This window comes from Excalfactoria chinensis, chromosome 12 (assembly GCF_039878825.1).
Source record: "Excalfactoria chinensis isolate bCotChi1 chromosome 12, bCotChi1.hap2, whole genome shotgun sequence".
Lineage (NCBI taxonomy): Eukaryota > Metazoa > Chordata > Aves > Galliformes > Phasianidae > Excalfactoria > Excalfactoria chinensis.
In genome coordinates, this window is record NC_092836.1 from 10563765 (window position 1) to 10587303 (window position 23539).

Below are 23539 nucleotides of genomic sequence, written 5' to 3' on the forward strand. Positions count from 1 at the left end.
CCTGGGCTGCCTGTTGTGGCTCAATTTTAATGCTTTTAGTCCTCAGATGCTCATCAGACTCGTTGGTGGGTTGTGTTACTGGTGGCGGTGGTTTGCAGGAGAGCTGTTCGGTGCAATTACTCATCTTGATCATTCTTAATCCCATCAAAGTGTGCGTTTCAGGGAGCACCCTACACAGTACACTGACGGGGAGAGGAACTACACAAATCCAGAAATTGGTAAGCAAGTTAAAAAAAAATAAAATAAAAAGAGTGAGAGGGAGAGTTACGCAGCTCTTGCTTTTTGCGTTTGACTTCGCAATGTCTCTGCAACTTTAAAGCCAAATCGCAGCTCGAGGGACACCTGTGAATGGCAATTACTGCAGGCAGAGACGGACTTGGGCCGGCTCGGGCTGAAGCTAAAGGCTGGGGCCGGGGCAACGCGGAACGGCGGCGGCGGGGCGCGCGTTGCCGCAGGGGCGCTGTGCGGACGGACCGCTCGGGTGCAGCGCCGCCATGGCCGCCGGCTCCGCGCCTCCCCGCGTTCTCAACGTGAACGTGGGAGTGCTGGGCCACATCGACAGCGGCAAGACGGCTCTGGCGCGGGCGCTGAGCACCACCGGCTCCACCGCCGCCTTCGACCGGGCGCCGCAGAGCCGGGCGCGGGGCATCACGCTGGACCTGGGCTTCTCCTGCCTGCGCACCGCGCTGCCGCCGCAGCTGGGCCCGGGGCCCGGAGAGCTGCAGTTCACGTTGGTCGACTGCCCGGGGCACGCCTCCCTCATCCGCACCATCATCGGCGGTAAGGGGCTCCCCGCTGCTGCCGCTCGGGGCCCGGGACTCCGGGTGGGACTCGGGGCTGTCCCCGCTGCCGTCCCCGCTGCTTGGCTCTGCCGCGGTCCCCGTTGTCCCTTGGGTTAACCCTGCGCTCGCTGATGAGCTCTGCAAGCGCGGCTTCCTTCGGGTCGGCCCATGAAAGTTTTCCTGCCCGTGAGACCCCGCCTGCAGTTCGTAAGGGCAGCACAGCTGCTGTTGTCCCCGTGCTGCAGCAGCCGGTGCGATGTGCCCCGTGGCTGGAGCTGTGCTGCACCTGTTGGACATGCACATGGTGAGCTCTTCTGGTGAGAGCTCTAGCACAGCAGCATTAGAAGCATTAAGTGGAGTTTGCTCCTTTTCTATTCCAGGCTTTGTATATGATGCATGGAGTTGATTCTGGCTTGCTTTAGAGCTGGTTTTAGGCAAGTTCACATTGTTCTGTGAAAAGTAGGACCTGCTCCTCAGTGTCTTACCCAAAGCTGGGAGGTGGCTAAGGGCACAATGGCTACAAAAAGTAGGTGCGGGTTGGTCAGCTGAAGTGCAGAGACTTCTGAAAAGTCATTTCCCATGCATCTTCTGTGTTAGTGTCTCTTTAGCGTCGGGTATGAGCCTTCCAGGTAACTAGCAGTAGGACAAGTGGTAATGAATGGGTGGCCTCTAGGTGCCCTTTGGGAGGTTAAGGTGGGCTGACAGTTGGACTTGGTGATCTTAGTGGTCTTTTCCAACCTTAATGAGTTAATGCCCAAAGGTATATCAGGAACTGCAGCCACGTGCAATGTGAAGTAGCCACAGGTTGATCAGTTAAAGTATAAGAAGTTCTGAAAACTTATTTCCCATGCATTTTCTATGCTAGTGTCCCCTTGGTACTAAGGAGGTGGTAGATCTGCAGTGCAGTGTGTGTTTATTGGCAGCTGGACTGAGGTTTAGACTAATTCTCTCCTCTTGGTGTATGAGCCAGCCCTGTACGAGCAGACGTGTGAGTGGTGTTAGCGGTGATAACGCGGTGCTATTTGCATTTCTTTTGGATAGAACAATAAACATTTCACTCAGTTCTTGATTTCTGCAGCGGTGTCATTCATGTGTGCTCTGTGGCTGCAAGGGAGGAGTGGCTCGGTGCCGAATTCCAGAGATGTGTGGTCGTCTTTTGTGCTTTACAATCAGTTACCGATCTTAAGTGCTTGTAAGCACCTGATTATCTTCTGAAGAACAAAGTGTATTTTGGCAAATAGTAGCTTTTCTTGGACGGACTGACAGAGTGACTGGTAGATAGGCATTCCTTTCTCCAGGAAACCGCTGCTCTGAGGGCTGAACTTTCTTTGTGAAGAGGTCTCTGAAAGCTTGGGGAAAAATAGCTTTTGTTACCGCTTGTTTGGGGTGGTTGTTTAATACATAGATATCTATTTTTTAATTGATTCCTATTAATTATTTATATGAAGATGTTAGAGCATTTAGTCGCTGCTACCCACGCTGGTAGAGTAACCTATTCAATTTATGTCACCGTAAGGCTGTGTTGGGAAGGGATGTGGGCTAAACTAGTTGAATGATGGTTTTCTTCCCAGCAAAAGTGATTCTGTGCAGGTAGCAATTCAGATACAAAGCATGTCAAACTTGCATAGTTCCAATTATAGCAGGCTACATGTTATAGTTGATTATTTGATTAGTATGACTTAATGCAGTTCTAAGTGTTAAGAAACAGAATGGCAAAGAAAAAGCAGTATTGTACTCTTGGAGCTAGAAGTTTCAGCTGCTTGCTCGGTAGCATACACATAAATCTTGATATTGGATGCTCCTTTATTTTTACTACCGGGTTTAAAAAGTGAGACCCTGTTGTTAAAACCTGATCTGTGCTGGTGGGAGCTATTCAGAACACTTGCAATTTTAGTATGTTTTGGTGAAATTCAAACTGAAGTATAGCATGTCATGTGTAACAGGATATATCCTTCAGCATTTAGGCATCACTATTTCAATATTACCACCTTGTCTGAAACTGAAAGCCAGGCTGCCCAGATCGTGGTACAGACTCACTGAAATTATTTACTCTTCTTTAACGTATTTTTCTCTCTAGCTAATTCTTGAAGGGCGTTTTTCATGGCTGAATCTAGTATTGCATTTTGGTCATGTTGCACTAGGTAGCACTTGACCTTGCAAATACTTCTCACAGTCATTCACAGGATGCTTATGTACAGACGGTACCTTAGGATTCAGAGTGCAGACTGTTTGAGCAGTAAGCAGATGGAATGGAAAATGGAAGTCATATTTCATTCTCTGTGGCTGCATTTTTCTTATAAAGCCTGCCCTTGAAAAAAAAATAAATAACAAAACACAAAACCATATCAAATGTTAAATCAAGAGTGGGGTTTTGGGGGGTTTCTTTTTCCTTTTTATTTGTTAACCTGCATGCTAGGAATTGGAAATGCTGCAGACAGTTCCACCCAAGGTGCTTTCATGTTATCTGAAAGATGATAGTCAAAGGCTGGAATGAAGTAAGTGATACTTGACTCACTATGTTGTAGTTTTCACTTGTATTTAAGCCATGCTGGTTTATTCCTCAACTTTTATTGGTTTGATGCTGCAGGAAGGTGTACTGTGGATAGCTGTGTGGTTTGGGCAGCACTTGATTTATTCACACTGTTCTTCTGAACAGCAGGAACACAACTTCTTTTCAGGTAGTTTATGGTAATTTCAAGGTTGCAGCAGAGGATTATCTTACACATAATAAGCCACCAACAAGCAAAATGTTTGTATTTATTGTTTGCTTAACAGAAAACAAATCTGAATAACTGAATTTTAATGGTCAGTTCCTTGGCTTGTCGCTAGTGACACAAAGCATCTGCATTAGCATTAGTCTTACGCTTGCCTTCTGCCCTGAAGGAACAACTGCAAAATGCAACCCTGCATTTTCTATCAGGGCTGTTTTTCCTCTATTGCTATAGAGATCTAAGTGATGTTTTCACAGAATTTCGCACTGAAATTAGGTTGTTTCTGTTGCAGTGCTATGGGTTTGGTGTGTGATTTTAAAGCTTCTGTTCTTGTGTTGAATCTCAGCTCTCCAGCATTCCCCAAAGCTGATGTTCATTGTAGTAAAAGGAGATTTGCTTTAACATTTGCTTGCTGCAGACCCGTGCATCCAGAAGGGTCTCAAATGAGTTCAGCAGTAGGGGATGCCTGCAGAGAGGTTACACAAGTTAATCTTCCAGGAGAAATTCAATCCCCATATTTCATTTTAAGACCACTTTGCGTAGCAAAGTAGTTTAACCAGTAGCAGATTTTTCACTTGCTGATGGTTAATTTCATGCCCTACAAAGGGTCAGCACACTAATACAGAAGAACATGATTACTTCACCCCAGCTTCCCCCACACGCACGCAGCGAGGGGATCTTGCAGTGTTTGTTTTGGGGGAGCTGTTGCCGGGTGCCCTTTCTGTTCAGTTTTGAGATGGGCTCTCAAAAGAACTTCTACAAAAGAAAGTTATCTTTTTTTTTTACCCTATGAAGTTCAAAGGACGGAGCAGCCTTAAAGCAGGCTTTAATTGGAAAGCTACTGCTTGACCCTGGTTGTCTAAACCTGTGGGAGGAATTCTGGCAAACTTGTAGTTTTGTAATCCTTATGCCTGGCTGAACCTTTGACCTTTTTACTTTATAACTAGAGCTTCATTGTCACCATTTGTCCCCGCAGTTCCTTTCAAAGAAAACTGCCTCACAAGTGTCTGTTTCCACTTTGCTGCTGTGTTCTGTTAAGGAAGGGTATTAATTCATACCTGATACATCGGAGGGGCCAAGACTTTTGAACTTGCCCAAGAGCTTGGGGACGGGGAAATGAGCATAGCGAAAGCATGTCTTGCTGATGCAAATGAGTACAATGAAAACAGTCTTGGGAGATCAAGGGAAACGCGGGCTTGCTACCGGCATTCACATTCAGTCAGATGCAGATTATTTGTAAGATTAACACGGTGGCAAAGGAAAGTACTTTTATAACAGATCTGTTGTTTTGATGGGTTGGTTGTAAGCTTGTAAGAGGATTTGCAAACTCAGCGTTGTTCTTGTGTTGTTGTCAAGAAAATGCACTGCCACCAGTGTGAACTTTTGCTTGTTGGCACCTGTGTGAAGATACCTCAGGTCTTCATTTGCTCACACAGAATGAAAAAGAAAAAAGGATTTCATAGTTTCAAGGTGTTTGCATGTAAGAATGACTGCAAACTTGTGTGGAGGACTCTTGATTAACAACGTGGAGTGGAAACTTGTTCCATGAGGGCAGGTTGCTTTGTGTTGTTCAGTGGATGCGGTTGTAGTCAGAAAGGTCAGTGAGGCCATTTGAGGGCTGGCCTGCCAGCTTGAACTGAGAACAGTGCAATAAGCAACCTGGTTGAAATTAAGCTATCGGTCCCACGTAACATATTTTGTTCAGCGTTTGGAACTGGCTTTGATGTGAATGCTCTCTAAACCCTGTGAAGTTTGTTGGATTTGTGGTGCTTGTAAACTGCTCACCTTGTGTTAGAAATGCAAATTCACTTTATTTCTGTGAATGAAAAGCCTTTCTCTTGAAACTGAAGCAGTGTCCATTTTTTTAACTCGCTTTCAGGAATGTATTTGGAGCCCAATACTCATCTGACAAATTAAAGGACTATTTTCATTGAAATTTCTTAAATAAAAGCTCTTTTATTTCCCCATTATGGAGCTATGTGTAAAGAAGAGGCAGCCAGTATAAAAAACAGGACTGCCCCACAGTGCCCTCTCCCCAACCCCCCAAAACGCAACTTTTTCTACAGGATATCACAGTGCACAAGAGGGCAGCATTTGCTTACAATGTGGGATCCTGATGGTAAGTAGGTAGGGTAACAGGTCAGCGTGGATGAAGTGACCTTACTTTGAAACGAACCAACATTAAGTAGAAGATTCGTAACTCAACTAGGGCTTAATTTTCCCCTTCCTAAAGAAAATGCCCTCTGTGTTTTAAGGAAGGTTAGTCTTACTTCATTTACAACTCGGATAGCTTTTTTTATACCTTAAGCAATAAAAATACACAGAGTGTTGTCTTACATTACGTGACCAAAGCGTGTAGCACAGACGAGACAAAACAGCTGGGTTTCACAGAAGTTGAATGTGAAGGGGGATGGCTGTTACCCAGTTGAACTTGTAAAGCAGTTGAGGATGTAGGAGCTGCAAAATTCAGTGTACACAGCTACTTTTTCTTCTCTGATTTCCCATGTTATTTAACTCAGCAAAAGCAAGGTGGCTGTACTAAATCTACTTTGAATTGTTTCTGTGCTGTCTATGGCTTGTGTGAGATCAGGAGTCGAAGCAAATTTGGTTTTGCCTGCATGTACCAGGATAGTGGTCTGCACGTGGAATTTTAATCAGTGTCATAACTTTAATTATTCTACTTTTCTGCTGATGATACATTATTTCTCATTTCTGTCCATAGTACTGTTTCTGAGTGAGGCAACAGTGAGTCTAACCTACTATGATATGCTGTGATTTCTGTGTTAATGCTCTCTTCTGCATTTTCAGCTTGGAGCTGACTTCCCTATTATTTACAATAGATTCAGTGCCCTTCTAAACTGTCTGTCAACTTTTATCAACTGTTAAGTAGTAGTAGAGGAAAAAGCAGTCTTCCTTTTTGTCTTATGGGTTGAAAAGTTTAAAAGAAAGCCATCACCTTCTGATCCTAAAAGGTATATTAATTGTATTCTCTTCTACTTCTCTTTAGAATTCCATGAGACGTACTATTCAGTTGTATTCTGTTTTAAGAAGCTGCCTATCTTGTTCTGAAAATGTGATTTATAGTTTCATTCTTCGCCTTAAATGTAGATTGTAAAGGAGTGGCTTTACTGAAACTTGTTTGAATGTCCAAATTCTTTTCCTAATATAGGGCAACTTTTCTACAAAGCTGTTGAGTGGTTGTGCACACAGTTGCTTATATACAACAAAATTGGGCTAATTCACACTTCAGTGTTTGACACAAAACTTTGACAGCTTCTCAGGAAAACATAATAACCAAGTCCTGTAATGGTGCTGACTGGTTCTGTTTGATCGTTTTCCCTATTGATTTAAAAACAGAATTTCTTTGTTCCATCATGCTGTGTGCTAGCATTCATCAAATAACTACGTGCCCTTTCATTTCATTTTTCCCTCATTCAAGCTTGAGTTTCTGTGAGCTGTTTGAGACAGTCATCAAGCGTTATTAATCCTTTTGCAGAAGTTTTAAAATATAAGCTATCCTCATGAAGTCTTAGAAATACCTGCATAAAAACTATTTCAACTTACTGTAGGATATGAGGCATGTTTGTAATTAAAGTTGCCGTTGTCAACGTGAATTTAAAGCATATTTTTTCAAAGCAGTATTTTTACTGATGATGGATACATTTCCTTGCTAAATAGTTCAATTTAGCAGTTCACATTGGATGACTTATTAAACCAGCTTGTTGGTTAGGTTCTACTCCATTTGTTGTACGGCTTGGTTTAGAAGCTGTCTTTAAATGGTAGATGGTAGATACAAGTTGAATGATGCGTTGCTTATGTACTGTTTTACAAAACCAAAATGCAGATGGAAATCTTCCAGCTAAGGAAGCAAACCAAAGATGCACACTGAAGTCATTGCTAAAGTCCATGAGTAGAATATGAAGTTGTTCCTTTGGTGTGGTAAAGTGCCGTTTTCTCTCTGTAACCCTAAGGCTGGCATAGCAAGCTGAGGAGAGAGGGCATGTCTTCAGTGGGGGTAACTTCCAGCTGGTTGGTTGAATGCATTGTGTTCTTTGGGTCACAGCTCCTAACAGAGCAAAATTGAGTGAGAACTCCCACAAAGAAAGAGTTGAACGGCTTGTGTGGTAACTGATTGTAAAGATACTGTGCATTCACTGAGGAAATGTTCTCAGTGCTATCTGTAAAATTCAGATTAAATAGCCATTCTGAAGTGCTTCCTTTAAACTGTTTGCTTCCACAAGTGTTGCAGGCTAAGTAAATACCAATAGTTCTTATTTCCCATCTCCTTATCAGTTATTCTACCAAAATGTTCTTGCACAGCCTATCTAATCTCTTCAAGTGTACATGAAATGGGTAGTGTTGGCTTCCAATTTGAATTATGAGCTCTGTTTCAAACTTAAGCTGATTAATTCTACATTAGATTGTAATTATCAGCATTACCAGCACTAGGGGTGGCTTCAAGTAGCCAATATATATGTGGAATATGACAGCAGAGAAGGAAAAAAGGAAATGAAGCAGAGTTTAAACAAAACTTGTTTGTTTAAAAAGCCGTTTTCTTTCAGTTCTTGCCATAGAAGGATCGTGAAAGTGTTGTTTAGTTGACTGTAGATCTGCTTTTTCTACAGTGCCATAAAAGCAAATTTAATGCAGTCCCCTGCAGTGCTTTCTCATCTTCTGTGCTGAAGTTTTCTTTTGCTTTTACTTCTTATTTGGGATGCAACGTGTGGTTGGCATATAATGGCAGCTGGTACTCTCAGGTCTTAGTTGATCTTGTTAATTGAGGAATGTTGCCTCAATCTGTAGTGCCATTTCATGTTTCTTTTATTTCCAGTGTGTGTGTTGTAGAATGGGTGAGCATGTTCTGCAAGCGATTCCTGTATCTGTAAAACTGGAAGCAGTCTTTGGGAACCTGCTGGGCAAGGAAAGCTATAGGAATACTTGGTAACTACTGGTAGGACTGTCCGCTTACATTAACCAGGGTCAGCAAGGGAAAATGTCTTTTGTTGCAGACGTTTATTCATGCTTAAAACTCCTCTTGTTACATTAAACACTTCCCTTCCAGCATTGCTGCTTCGGAGAAGAAAGTTTCCAAAGTATGCAAAAGCTGCATTTCAGAGAAGGAAGCAAAATAGTTGTATTTTTCTTTTTTGGGATCAAGAGGGAGAGGGAAAATGGTTTCCTTGTATTTAACCGTACTATTGGATGGAAGACAAAGCTTGGTCTCTCTTGCTGACTAATGTCATCATCGAGGCATTTTTTTTCTCCCACAGAGCAATTTTGTCTCCATTGAGACCCCCACAGCCATTGGCAAGGCTATGGCCTGAGATTAAATCTCATGCTTGGATGAAATTCTAATGACTGTAATTGTTTCCTCTTTTCAAGTCTGTGGTCCCTTCATCAAAGAGTGGTGCGGAAATTATGCATTTATGTTGTAAAAAGGGAGGTCACGATTACCTGAACCTGTGGTTGACTTTGGGGATTCTGTGTTGTGTTCTGGCAGTGGTTATCCGCACTGACATTCTAGTATGTGAAATGATTTAAAGAGCGACTTAGGGTATACACATAAAGGTACATGTGTAAGGTAGCAGTGGCGCGTCCCAGTCCTTTGCCCATCACATCCAGCTGGGCTGCTGCTACTGTGTAGAGTGGGGAGCTGCTCTGGTGTCTTGGTTGTGGAAAGCAGTGAATGTGGCACAGGGTAGGTGTCTGAGTGATGTACCAGAGCCAATACCCAGCATACTACAGCCATAAGGTGGTGCTGGGTTTGGCTTCCCAGCTGGAGAGTGCTCAGAGTGCGCTGGCTGTTGCTGTTTGCCTGGGTGCTGGTGACAGTGTCAGGCACTGCAGTAGGGCTGTGTGTGCAGGCTTCAAGTCTGAATGTGGATGTGAAGATATTGCATGCGGATTGCTTGCCCCGTGCTGCAGGGTTAGGATATGTATGTCTGTGTCACTGTGTGATGGAAAAATGCCTATCAGCATTTTGCATTGTTTGATGTCACTTGACCAGCAACTGTGATCCTCCCTTTTTTATTTTTCCAGGCTTTCTGCTGAAGCTGTGATGCTTGGTGATGTGTTTGTCATTGAGCTCGCCCTTTGCTCTCTACTGTGTATTAGGATTTCTGGTAATGCTGTCTCATCCCATCCAAAATTGGTATTTCTGTGGGATCTCTTGTGGGATGAGGTTCCCTTCTGTCTTTGTGGTTCTACTTATTCCATCCAAGGGAAATTGGAAAAATACATTTTGACAAAATAGAGCTGTACCGAACTTTTCTCAGGGAAAATACTCTTATGGTTAAGAGCAGCAAAAAGTTCTGAACTGAAATTGCCTGATCTGTTTATTTTTCATTTGCTCAGTGGCTGAGAGTCCCATTTTTACTGTAATTTCATCTCCGGATGTTTTCATCACAGAACTGTATTCACCAAAGGTTTGGAGGGGGAGGGAACATTGTGTGTTTTTTCATTACATATCTCTAGGAGTATGTGTGTGTATGTATTTATATATATGTAATATTTGTTCTCAAACAGAAGCCCTGCTGTCCGTTTCTCTACCCACTCCCGTACCAAGAAATGAGCACATTTGTTTATTTTAAAAGAATGCATTATTCAAACTGATGCAGTGGTTGAACTCTGTTGTTTGCTTCTTTTTCCTTTACACACTCAAGATTTTTAGTTTTGCCCCGTTAAGAAAACCGTAGACCTTAGCTAGGAAAACTGTAGACCACATGTAAAGTGATGTCAGGTGGATGGAATCTTCTTCCTGTTTTCTTGTGTATAATTGAGTCAACCCGGGGTAAATACGGAATCGGTTAATGTGACATTTAAATTAGTTGATCATATCCCTTCCAAAGCTTTCACATACTGTTTGAAGTGCTTTTGCAATCTGTTACTGAGCATTAAGGTAATACTGTGTAGACACAGTAAAAGTAGCCCGGGTCAGCTTGGTTGAAATGCTGCTCTGAGTAGAATTTGTCATAAGAAGCAGAGCATTGCGTAGCATCAGTCCTTGCTGAAATGAGGGCTGGTTGGACAGTAGCAAGGAAGCAGCAGCTTTGTACTCAGCCAGCAAAACAGCCCATTGGGAAAGTTTTCCAAAATTACATGTTCTGGGAAAGGTAGTTTGCTGCTAAGTGGTAATAGTGATCACTACCAAATATTCAGAGTGCCTGAGTTGTGCTATCTCTGCTCTGTTTGTTCTGGGGGACCAAAACATTGAGGTTTAGTCATCATGTATTCTTTCTCATTGCTTTCAGCATTGAATTAGGCAGTGATTAGTACTCTTTCATTATGCGTTAGTTTATCTTAGTGATGCATTGTTGGCTTATTGAAATCGGCTGATGCCTGGCAATTGCAGCAGGTTTTATTTTCTTCCTGTGCCAGAATGTTGAAGCTGGCAATAGAGAGGCGTTCATAGCCTTGGCTTTGCATTTAGTGTTGGACTTAATTGTTTTTTGGAGGAAGGTGGAAGTTGTGAGACCTTTTTCCCCTGTGCACCTCTTGGATGTTTGGGAATGAACCACTCAGCAGGCTGATCTAATAGCTTGGAGCTAGAATGCTTTATTTCTTGATATTCATAAGCAAGGCAGTTCTGCATATGAATAAGTATTTTTTCTTTGAAAGCAGTGAGGAGAGGGGGAATTAGGAGGGGGACAGTGCAGTGGGAAACAGCTGAAAAGGTAGTTTCTTTACTAACCCCTACTTTCCTGTGTAAGAGGAAGAGATGAGAAAAGGGACATCCGTGCCATTAAAAGTTCACCTTGGTTGTTTTCTCATGATGGGGTAGGAATTAAAGTTAAGGGGAGCCCTGGTGGTCTGTGATTTAGAATGGTTTTTTGCGGGGGTGCAGGGTTGCTGGTATCCTGCTACTCTTCCGTTTATTTGATGTTGTCTGTTTGGATGTTTTAAAATTATTATGTATTCCATTTGCTTCCAGATTTAGCAGTATAGAAGCTTAAATTCTACTTCAATGATAGTCCTGAAATGCAGTAGGCTTCTCTGCCCATAAACGTGTGCTAGCATTACTTTATTAATGGAGAGGAAAAAAAATCTAAATCCCAATTTATGAGATCCTTATCTATTTTTATTTATTTTTACTTCCATGCAAACCAGTCATTAGAGACAATTTCACTTTCTTTACCTGAATTACTTGCTTTTTTCCCTCTTTTATACTGTTTTAACTTCATATTTTTACAGTACAGTGAGGTAATTTTTACCTCGAAAGCAGATCAGCTGTGGCATTTTAAAGATAATTAATAAAATTAGTTTATTGTGAATACTTTTGTGAACTCCTCCAACCTCCAGTAAGAATGTATTTAATGAATTTCCTTTGTATTTCTCATCTTCCATGTGGTTCTTCAACAACACTTGTCTCCATCATTTATATGATGACCAAAGTGGGTAGATAACAAATGAAGCATATTTGCTGGAGTCCACTTATAGTGAAGTTTACATGCTGAGTCTTCCATCCCTTGTTCTGTCAATCTAGTTTCTGTTGTTTAATTTGTAATCTATTGTTTTGAGCACAGAAGACTTGAATGCGAAACAAGACCTAACAATGTGTAGAAGGTAACAGGTAAGAATATACAGAAACTTGTACAAGGCAAAAGCATCTGAGAACAGTGTCCTGAAAAGGTTTATGTAATCTTTGGATATTCTTGATGTGCTTCTGACACTGGTTTGTACCAAACTGTGCTTAGGAGTTGCTTCCCTTGGTTACCTGAGGAGCTGTATCACAGAGGACAGCTTAGCAAGTGCAGAGGATATAGGTGGACATCAGGCATGGCACTTGTAGCATCTAAGCTGGCTGGGGGGGGTCTCAGTGCAAGTACTTGCTGCTCGGTGAGTTTTACAATGACCTGTGGTGTCTTTTAGTGTCCTGGTTACCTCATTCCTTTCCTTAGCAATGAAAATGTAAATTTACATGTATGCTAGAAAAATTACTGCTTTGCAGTCGATGTTACTTTCTTGTTTATCTAGCATTCTGTCCATATTTCCATTAAATAACTTCAGCAGTGCCAGCATTCCTGAAGGGTGGTCACATGAGCTTGACAGAGCAGCATGCGTTCTGAGCAGACTTTGTTTGCTGGAGGCTTGCTTCCCACTTCCCTGGGGATGTTTTCAGCCTCTGTTCTAGCTCTAGAATGGAGTTTTGGGAGAGCAGTCCTTAATTACCAAGTGAAACATAGGAAAGTGAATGTGTGTGGGATGAATTGCTGGGAGGGGAGACCTGTTGTGCTTTCTCTTCTGTTGGCTCTTCTTGGTGACAGAAGCCCAGCTCTGGCCTCAGTGAAAGTTTTCATCTTGAGTGGTACTTTACTTAACCAACAGATGTGGCAGCTTACAAACTTTGTTTACACAAAGTGCCATTACTACTTGTGCAGTGCCTGCCCCCCCAAGGCACTAACTTTGTTTTACTCAGTTATAGAGAAAATGCTAGGGGACTTGTTCTGAATTATTCTGACATATCTGTGATAATCTCAGCATGTCCTGCTTTATATAGGATTTCAATTCTACTATGAGATTACTTTGCAGGGCTGTGCTGAAGTGCAGCACCTCTCAAGATTGTTCAAAATACCTGAAAGAAAACCTTTTCAATTAGGAATTTGTGAACTGAAAGGACCTTTTCTGTAAGTAGGGTTCTGCATGTTCACCTTACGAGATGCATGCTTTTTTTATGCATAAAACTTGAAGCAATAGAGAGACCTGGTCCTGGTTGTGTCCAGGATTAAACTGCTTTCCTTGTTGGTAGGGGGGCAAGTGGTAGCTCAGCCTGTGAGCTTTCTAAAGCAGGGATCCTTGTTCTGTGTGTATCTGTGAGGTGTCATGCACACTTACGGCTTTGTATAGAAGCAACTGTTCAGAGCCCACCTGGGCCATTCACACTCATGCAGCCCTGCAGCCAGAAGGAAGCCCTGCAACACTGGGGTCCAGAGCAGTTTGGACTTAGACTGGGTCACTTGCACCAGGAAGTCTTTTAAAATAGTCAGGTAGGTCATTCAAATAATTTGAAAAGAATACTTAATTTAATGCTCAGGCAGTGAAAACATGGATATCTTCTTAGGATGCTTATTCTGCTGTCAGTTTAGACATCTTTAAATAGACAGAATGTGTTAGCTTTCCCAATTAATGAAAGCAGTTTTACCTTTCCTCCTGAGCTGCTCTTGAAAAAGTTAAAGAGCTGTTACATTCTTTCTGTGGTTACAGGTCATTAAACTTCAGGTTCTCTAATCCAACATCAGTTCAAAACTTGACAATTATAGTCCAGTTTGTTTAGTAGTTAAGCTCTTAACTGCTTTGTTCCTTTGCATAACAGTCTTCATTGCCATTGGTTTTTATTAATTATATGAAAAATGTGTTAATGTGAAGCAAATAGCACAGTACCCACAGCATCTGGATTACTATGTCAGTTTGGATAAGTATCTGGCATGAGAGTTTGTTTCATCCTGAAGTACTGGGAAGTGAGATTTACCTGAGTGTTGACCCCCTTGGGACTCTTCTGAAAAGAGCTGTATGTTTTGAGCAATCCTACTCAGCAAGATTTTAAGGCAAACAAATGCACTGTCAAAAGCCCTTCCAACGCCCTGGCAGAAAGCATGAAATAGTTCCATATATCTGATGAAGGCTTCCCAAGAGAAGATCCCCTGGTGCAATGTGGTGTGGCTTGATGGAATGCTGAGCCACGGAGAGCACCTGTGTGTTCCTGATGTGATAATGGGCTGTAGTGCATCGCTTGCCATGGACCGGAGGCCAGTGTACCGAATGAATCTTCTTTAGAATTTGAGTTTTGAATCAAATCTATATGCTAAAACAAATAGGCTTTGGAGCATTTGTGATTGTTGAAAACCTGGGTTACAGTGAACAGTCTTGAGGGCCACTTCTGTATGGATTTATTTTCATTCCTTGGTACAGCACTGTAAGAGAGAGATTTCTTTTGTTGGCATTTGGAGGTGGTGAACTTGATTCTTACCGAGATCTGCCCTTCCTTGGCCAACACGTTCCTCACACGGTGTCTGCCCGTACTGTTCTGTGCCAGCGGTGATTTAGGGGCCCTGCAGCCTTGGCGCTGTCCCCTGTTGTGGGAGCGTGGGCGACTCAACTTGCTCCTCCGGGCAGTGCTGGGCTTCCCTGGAGAAGCACTCCTTGACCCTTTGTACTTAACATACAGTATCCGCCTTGCAGGCGGGCTCCAACCCATGTTTGGAATGCGTAGCTAACGTGTTCCACTTGGGCCCGTCGTTCCATTCCATAATGTTAGCTTTAATTGGCTGGTTTTAAACTTTCATGTACAATTTCGTCGTACACGGTAAATTACCACCCTCTTCGCCTTTTCCGAAGAGCAAGAAACTACAATCCAGGCTGCGCTTCCCCTTGCTGCCTTTTACTGTTGCCCCTGAGGTCTTTCAGAGGAGGCAGCGCTGATACGTAGTGTTTCTGCTGGAGGACAGACCTTGTAACTGGTATTTTTCCTCTAATCTCACAGACTGTCTTTTATCGTTGTGTTTTTTGGATGGGCTTTTGCACTTGGAAGTGGAAATGGGATTGTCGCATCTTGTCCAAATAAACATCTCCAATTTAGTATCTGTTGCCTAACTCTGCCCTAGTGTGGCTGGATATCCAGTGTGTCTTCCAAGTGATACTTTTGTAAAAAATACTTAATTTGCTTGTTTGTTTCAGGACAGAGTCAGCTGTTACCAAGGTTTGTTCCTACTCTATGTGAATATGTTTCTATGTGCTTCGGAAATGTCATTATTTCTTGGAAGGGTAGAAGGAGCATCAGCTGCAGCTAGTTTGGAGAAAGAGGAGTAGTTTAGTTCTGTGAGGGGTAAAAAGTTGGTAGTAGTGACTGCATATAAAACCAGTCTTGCAGTTGAAGCTCCAAGCAGTGATGAGCCTCTTGTTAATACTTGGTTTGAGTAAAGTAAAACAAAGCCAGCCTTTATCCTCCATAGCAGGCTTATGAGCTCATGTTTCGGCTTTTCCTTTCCCCTCCCTTTCTGCCATGGGCTCTGTCTTTTTTTCTTCCCCTTTGCTGAACAGACAGTAGCTCTCCACAATATTTTTAATCTCAACAAGACATCCAGCAGCTGATGATGCGCAAGTGTTGCACCAACAAAGGCAAGATGATGGCTGCAGCATTCCACGTTGGATGTTTTTGGCCGCGGATCCATCTCTTGTGACCACTGGTTCCTCCCAGCACAGCGTGTGAGCTGTGAGCAGGCGGCTGTGTTCCATTGACTCCTGTTGTGTGCCTCCCCTCGCCTTACTGCGGGCTTCCCCAAAAAGTCCTGGCTGGAGTCGTACGGTTTGAGATGAAAGAGCCTGTTGTCTTGTTGAATTATCTCTGTCCTGTCTATACTTAAGCAAAGCTGGCAGGTAAAATATGAAACAACAGAACAAAAGCTGTTATAGTAACATCCTAAGCTAGATTAGAATGAAACTTTGTATTTTATTTAGTTCTAGGCCTGTTGTGTGTTGCCCACCTGACAGCAGAAGTTGACTCAGAGGAGTTTCCTGCACAGAAGGCTGTCCACCGAAATAAATACATCATAAAATGCATTTTCCTTAGATGTTAGGAATGTCTTTGGGAATGGAACACAATGGAATTTTAAGATGATTTAAACGTACGGTCATGGATCTGGAGGAGCCATCAGGATCTTCTATCTTGAGAAGCTAGATTTTTTTTGAAACTAGTTTTTAAATCCTAAAGTAGGAATGTCTTCAACTTATTTTAATACTCTGGTGAAGCACTTGAAGTTACTGGTTAGTTTGGGAAGTGTCTGAAGAGAAGGCAGCTCAGGACACAGTTTGCTCACTAATGGTGTGGCTGCTAGACCCTGTTTTCAGATGGGCTCAAGACCTTACATCTGAACTCCTTGAATCCACACGAAAATCTGCTTAGGTCATAACATTTAGCCTTGTGGGGTTGTTTTTACTGTGCAAATAAACTACCAGAAATTGCTTTATAATCTAGCAGTGCTTCGTGGACATGCTTGTTTGTTAGGTATGTGTTCCTTCCGAGCAGAAAGCCTTTGGAGCCCTTCAGTCTTGTGCTTGGCTGCTACAGTCAGGTACTCCTACTCAGCACGAAGTTCCCGATATAATTAAGGGAAGTTGGGCTGGTGTCTTGATTTCTACCTGAATGCATCATTAAGCATTACAAGAGGGGAAATTAGGCCATGGGGTTGGTGTCTTATTCTTTATTTTTTTTTTTCTTCCCTGCTTTTGGTAAATCTTATTTTTGATGCAAGGGCAGTTCTGTCGCCAGCCAGTCCAGCACGCGTAGACGCTCCCCCCTCCATAAAACAATGAACACATTCAGGCACAACTCGTGTTTTCAGTTATTAAAAAACGGAGCCGTCTGTCTCTGCCTGTGACTTTAATCTTTAAGCCTTTATTCCCCGTACCCCACCCCCTCTTTCTTTCCCCAACCTTTTGTTTGTGAAGTGCAGGGCTACAGGATACGTGGGCCAGCACTTTCTGAATGTATTGTACATTCCCTTGGCAATTGCAGATGTTTGTAACCCTGACTGATGTTATTTCAGTATTGTGAGGGTGAAGAAAAGAATTAAAAATGCTGCAAAAATGTTTTTCTTTTTTAAAATATTTTTTTTTTTTTTTTGGAGGAGGGGAATAAATTGTGTACTTTTTAATTGCTGGTATTTAAGAAAATCTTGTTTGTTGACCTTGGATGAAAAATTCTTGAGAGCTGTGTGTGAGCATTCCAGTAGCCAACCATAACTCTTCTGTAGGGACAGCGTGTTTCACGTGGTGTTGTGAAACGTATCTCATGCTGGGCTGTAGCACAGAACGAGCTCCTTGCTGTGGGGTCCATGACCTCTGCAGTACTTTATTTCTAAGACAGAAACAAGACAGCGTAAGGCTCAAAACACTTGGAGTTGGGATCATGCTAATTCATTTCTAGCTCTGCATGGAAACCAGATTGTGTTGTTTTGTTTTTAATAGAGGAATGATTTAGAATCTGCTGAATTAATGTTTTAGTCTTGGATTGGTGACTTGCAGAATTGTTCAAGGAGGGTTATTTTTATTGGTCTCGTAGGACTTTGTAGAGATATGCTCTTCATCTCTAAGAGGTTTAAAATCTATTTCTTATTGGAGCTTCCTAAAGCTGCAGGTGCATGGTAGGCTGTATGTCGTAGGACTGATAGAGTTAGAGAGACTGAGTAGCAAATCTGAGGTGTTAGCTTTGCACTTTCCTTGGGGATCTCTGTGCATTTCACGATCTCTCAGGTACTTGACCTAAAGCCTTGAATTTAAGTGGAGAATAGCTTAATGGGATTATGACTTTCTGGGTTCTTCCTCAGAATCTCAGAGACACAGCTTTCATACCTGTATCTGCTTTCCCAGTACATGCAGATTGCTATTTATGCATTGTGCAGGTTCAGAGTTACTCATGTAAATGTGTATTCGGGTTGGTCTCTCTAGCTCCAGGTAGTGTATGACAGCAGTTCTTCCTTCATGATTGCTGCCCAGAGCTTCTTGTTAGAGTGTTCTTTTAAAGATACCACTTAAAGATATTCAAGAAGAGAGCATCCTTTGGCCAGGTGGGTCTTTAAGAAGTTGAGACTTTTTGCTGCCTTTAATGTTACTGTAATCTAATATTGAGAGTAAGTCTTCATTAACAGTGATTAAAGTAAGTTTAAAGATTCTAACAGACATTCCAAGTTATTGCAATTCAGTAATACCTGTTGCCTCCCTCTGGGTGCTTACAGGTACTCTTCAGTAATGACTCTCCAGTCCTTAGGGGAAAAGAAGAGTTGTTCATTAACCACGGTACATTCTCTGTATCCTGAGATAACCAAGTACTTCAGTTGCGGATTGCTTCTGTAAGGATTTATGAAGTATGCTATTTCTCGCCTTGAAACACAGGCACAGATGTGATTGAATCCTAGATATGCTAATGCAACTATATAATCTTATGAAAAAGAACTTGAAAAGATGAAGAGCTGATTGAAATATTGCTGATACAGAATACCGTATACAAAAAAATGTTCGAGTATTGTGCAGATATCTTCTTCTCCACTTGGAGTCCCTGTATATAATAATTTATTCACATACCTCTAAAAATATGGGCATTTCCAGGGCTGGAGGTACTGCAGGGGTTCTCACATTGTCTTCTCTCCACTTCAGTGTTTATATTATTAGTGAAGCATCTCATAAACCTCACATGTAACATTCCTAAAGCTCGAGGTTGTCTGTTCATTTCTGCTTGATGAGAACTGACTCTTTATAGATAGGGCAGAAGACTGGAGGCTGTGTGCAAGCCTGGCGGAGCTGGGGATGGAGCTGTGTCCTTGTTCAGGCAGCCTCATGATTAGTAACTCTTTGGGATGCCTGATGAATTTTCTGCTTTTTAGCTGCTGCTTTTTGGTTTAAGAAGTATCTTCAAATACTTCCAGTCTGCCCTCTTGGAAAGAGGGAGTAGAATGATGACACCTTATACTTGTTGTGTTGTTTTTTTCTTTGCATTTTATTTAGTGTACAATATATATTTAGCTTTGATAGTCAAATATATTTATCATTTTTATCTGCCATGTGATTGGCAATCTTGTACGACTGAAATCTTAATTAATTGCTCCTCAGGTCCCAGGAAGGCTTAGTAGGATGTTGGGCATGTAGTGCCAACTGAGGAGGTTACAGCAGGGTTTCAGATGTGTCTTATTTTTGTCTTGATTCTTTTTTTTTTGTCCCTTCCTTTCTTTCCAAATCGTAGCCGTAATGTTGGTAGATGTGCTGTACAGCTTATTACCACATTGTTTCAAGAACCTTCTTTCATGAGCGCAACTCTACACAGCAGTGGGCACTTCATTGCTAACCTGTACTTGAGCCTGTGAGAATATCAGTGCATTATAGGTGCCATTTTCCTATGCCGTATGAGGACCCAGAAATCTGACATGACTTTTGCTTGTAGTTCGAATGCCAAATGAAGGGACCAAACCTTTCCGTACTCTGTGTAATGCAAACACGTAGTGCCAAAAAAAGTGGCATTGCAAATGGTAATAACCCGATTGTTTTCTTCTCTTGTGCTTTGTTTTGCTTTCAAGTGTATGAAATAGCCTTTCCCCCCCTCCCCTCTTTTTTTTTGTATTATATGTCATAGATTGTACTTCAAGAATGATGAGCCATATAATGACATTCAGGCTGAAATGTTAGCTAACTTTCGCTTTAGTTTTATGCAATATTCTGAATATTTAACTTCCCAGCTTTATTGGTTGTCTGCATTTGCATATGCATATGTATGAATGACACTTTAAAAAGTTAATGCTTGCTAACTAATTCACAATTTATGCACTCTCTTTTTCAAGCCAAGAAAGAAATTAATGCGGCTGAAATACCAAGGTGTTGTGCAATTCAGTGAACGTTCACTCTTTCTGTAGCAGTCATCTGTGTCTACTCAGGATGACTGTTGAATGTTGAAGATATGTAGGCGCTTTTAACCCCTTTCATAGTTAATGTTTTCAGCCTTAAATTAAGGATTTGATTCTGGCTGGTTTGTGCTGTGTTTGTCCATATAGAGATTCAGGTCTATTAATCTATTTATGTGTTGTATCACAGAAAAGGGCATCACAGTGTATAGAAGAAAGATGATGTCTTCTCTCATGTTACTATTTACCTCTTTTTACATGTGTTATATACTATAGGGCGTACTATATACTAAAGTGGTACCAATCAGCACTAATTTAGAGGCTGGCATGTCCCCATTATGTGCCTCATTGTCCTCTTTTTAGAGAGATTTTGTTTTCTTTCTCTTGCCTAACTTTATATGCTTCTGTCATCATATGTTGTTACACGGATGTTTCTCTATCAAAACTTGAACATGACGTACCTACTGCATTTGACTTTGTTTCCTGTTTTTGAGGCCACTTATCTTCCAGATTCCTTTTTCAACATGCTTAGATCTAAGAGTAGCACTGAATATTACACCCCTTGTGCAATCTACTACTTTACCTTTTGTCGCTACTTCTAAAAACAACAGTTTTGCATTGAACATAATTGTGTCTACAGATTTTAAAAAGAATAGCATTTATTCACTGTAAATACTTGCGTACTGAGTGACGAATGTCATCCAACACTTCGTAGCAACACGCTGACCGCCAACTGAGCTTCAGTCAGCCGTCCTGAGCAGTTGGGCCTTTGCTTGTCTGCAAGTGCGCATCTTGGTCTTGGGAAGTGTGATCCATGGCTCCATGGTCAGCCCAGCATCCACTACTTCTCCAAAGAGGCTGGCAGCAATGTGGGGCTCCTTACTTTCTCTGTGAAGTCTTGCTAAAGATCTCATGATGGCCTTCCTTTTACCTGTATTCTAATGCTTTTTGGGGGTGGTCTTTACTTTCAGGTTTAGTTTTGCAGCAAAAGTAATCTGTTTAAGCTTAAACTCATATGGACAGTACTGCCACAGCAGGATCTGCATATATCATTAATTATTAGATGACATCCCTCAGTGTTTCTCATCATAACCTTCACGGAGACATTATCTCTTTTGTGCTTCCTCCGCATGGACAATCGAGCTTATTGATGTATTCTAATCGTGTTATTTGTCCCTTTGAAGAACACAGACTTGTCTCTGACATGCTAGACAAAAGGAAGGGTAAGGACCCAGGTCCTTTAACATCTTCAGGACAGTGCTGCACTCTGGTTTATTTGGAAGATGAAATGTATTCTTGTGTGATGTTTTTTTCTTCTCCAAGAGAATCCTTCTATTCCTCATTAGCAATTATCTCTTTCCATCACTTACTATTCATTTTTGAGTTGAATTTGAGATTACAAGTAAATAACCAAGAGGTTATTTGGCGTATCAGAAAAGTTATTCCTAGGAGTGTGCTCTTGTGGCTATCCTGCTTCCTCTTTGTAGCTCTCGGATTAGGAAGGAGCTTGGTGCCTGGTTTTCATTTAAGGGGATTTTGTGCAACCAGAGGTTTCTTTATTGTTAGGAAAAAATAAAATAAAATCAAATATGCGTATAATTCTAAGCTTTGCTGTGTATTCAGAAAGAAGGCTGTGGGTTGCCAGTCTGACCCTTGCTATCGGAGACGCGCCAAGCTATCCAGAGATAGAAGCTGTGCGGTCATTTTGTGTTTCCAGCTGCTGAAGCCTTCAGGAACAGCGTACCTGGGATAGGGTGGTGGGATGCTCGAGCTCCACAAGCTCCTGTTCTTTTCAAAGCAGTTCCTAATGCAAGTTGGTGTATCAGTTTTGATCCACAATTTGCATTGCTTTGCAGAGGATCGCTTCATGTATAATTCACATCCTCCGGTTGTGTGCGCGTCTCTCCCTACCTCCTTTTTTCTGCTTAAAGTTTGGAAGATTTCATATCCCACAAAACATCTTCCTTATTCAGTACAGGGCCTCCTCCCCCCCACGGCACCCAGCGAAATCCTGCCCAACTCGTGGCATCTCCTGAGGTGTCGCTGTGTGTGAAAGCACAGAAGAATGTAGTCCTTTCTGAAATAGATTCCTTACAAGGAGGGGGGCTGGGAAAGGGGAAGTTTCATACTGGCTGCATGATATAGACAATATTTCCTGAGACAGGAGATACTAACCTCAAAGAATTTAAAATAAAACATTGATCTTTTTCACTTTTTTTCAGGGGAATAAGGGAGGCAAAAATGGTAGAATAGTTGCTCTTTTTATCCTCTGTGCAGATGAAATCGATTAAACCTTAAAGACTCGCCTCAGTCCACCCGGTTTATTAATTGAAGAATTTCCTCTTCCCCAGAATGGGAAGTGCACATTAGAACAGAGCTTTGCCCCTGAGTAGCAATGATACTTGAGAACAGCACATTTTCTACAATCCGATTTTCTCTTCAGCACTAGAGGAAATCCTAACATGGTAAAAGCATATTGGGGGAGGGGGGGGGAAAAGTTGAAGGAAGTCCTCTTTCTTTTCCTTGTAAAGCCATGAAATCAAATTATAGCCCGTGGCCAACAGTTATTTTATTTTTACATTTCAAATTCTGCTTTCTGCTTCCTTTTGGTGCTGGCAAATGGGAGTTGGGCTGATGGTGCAAAGTGAGCTAAAGAGATGACAAATGGAGAAGGACACAGTAGCTTAAAGAAGCCCAGAATCTGCTGTGCTCAGGTTTGGTGCCCATGTGCATGTGGGACCTCTGTGCTGGCTCACATTGGGACCCCTTCTGTCCTGCTCCGCACTACCAGGGTCTGACTGCAGCCTGTTTGGCTTTGTAGGGTTAGATTATGGGGAATCTAATGTAGTGCTGAGCTTCCGCTTGCTGAAGTTGTAGTGGTTTTAAACACTCTAATATTCTTAATTTGCATTTGTGGAGGAAAAAACCATTCAAACTGTCCAAAATGTCTTCAGGTTTGTCTTTTTCAGCAATAGTGAAATTGCTGGTGAGTTTAGTACTTGTGGTTTATAACTAAATGTGGGTGTATACATATGTTACATATAGAGGTGGTAATTGAGAGTGTTGTACTTATATATTCTGTTCCCATCCCCCCCCCCTTCTTCTTAGGCTTAAAAATGCCTTCATTAATTTGCTGGGGATGTGCTGTAGGATTCCATCTCCATGCAGCTCAATACTGGAGCTCAGGTATAGAGGTAATGTGCAGGTGTGTGCAGCAGGTTGTACAAACAGGAAGGTTTTTAAGTTCCTGAACTTGCAGAGTTGCTGTGGCTTTGATGACAGAGGCTGAAAGGGATTTGCCATGTAAGATGTGATATTCTGTGCCAAAATAAACACAGCAATTACAGTGCTTTGCAGTTTATAAAAAGTACAGTCTATGGTTTGGGTACTCCTGTGATGTTTCCCTATGGATACGGTATGACAGATCTGGTTTTAATACTTTTTTGGTTTTGGCTTTCTGAAACAATAAGCCATTCACATTGTGAAAGCCTTCTCAGGAGCCCACTGTGCCTGATGGGAACACAGCCTGATGTGGGGGCTGGCCTGCAGTCCCACTGACAGCGTGGATCCTATTTAATGTGCAAGCAGTGGCAGTGAGGAGTTACTTCCTTGATGATGATCGCTGTCAGATATTCCCCAGAATTCAGAAGCCAGAGTAGAGTATAGC

At 42.0% G+C, this 23539-nt stretch overlaps 1 protein-coding gene across 2 annotated transcripts in view; it reads left to right on the top strand.

The window, feature by feature from the left end:
* Positions 1 to 79: 79 nt before the first annotated feature.
* EEFSEC (eukaryotic elongation factor, selenocysteine-tRNA specific) overlaps positions 80 to 23539 on the top strand; it is a 110500-nt gene continuing 87040 nt past the window's right edge. Inside the window, exon 1 of one of the 2 annotated variants that reach the window (XM_072347698.1) lies at positions 80 to 218. Coding sequence is in view for 1 of the 2 variants with exons in the window: in XM_072347696.1 (XP_072203797.1) it covers positions 495 to 780 (286 nt within the window). In the remaining variant the exon portion in view is untranslated. Of the gene's footprint in view, positions 219 to 367; positions 781 to 23539 lie in introns of those variants that run through there. The other variant, XM_072347696.1, reaches the window with a different exon arrangement.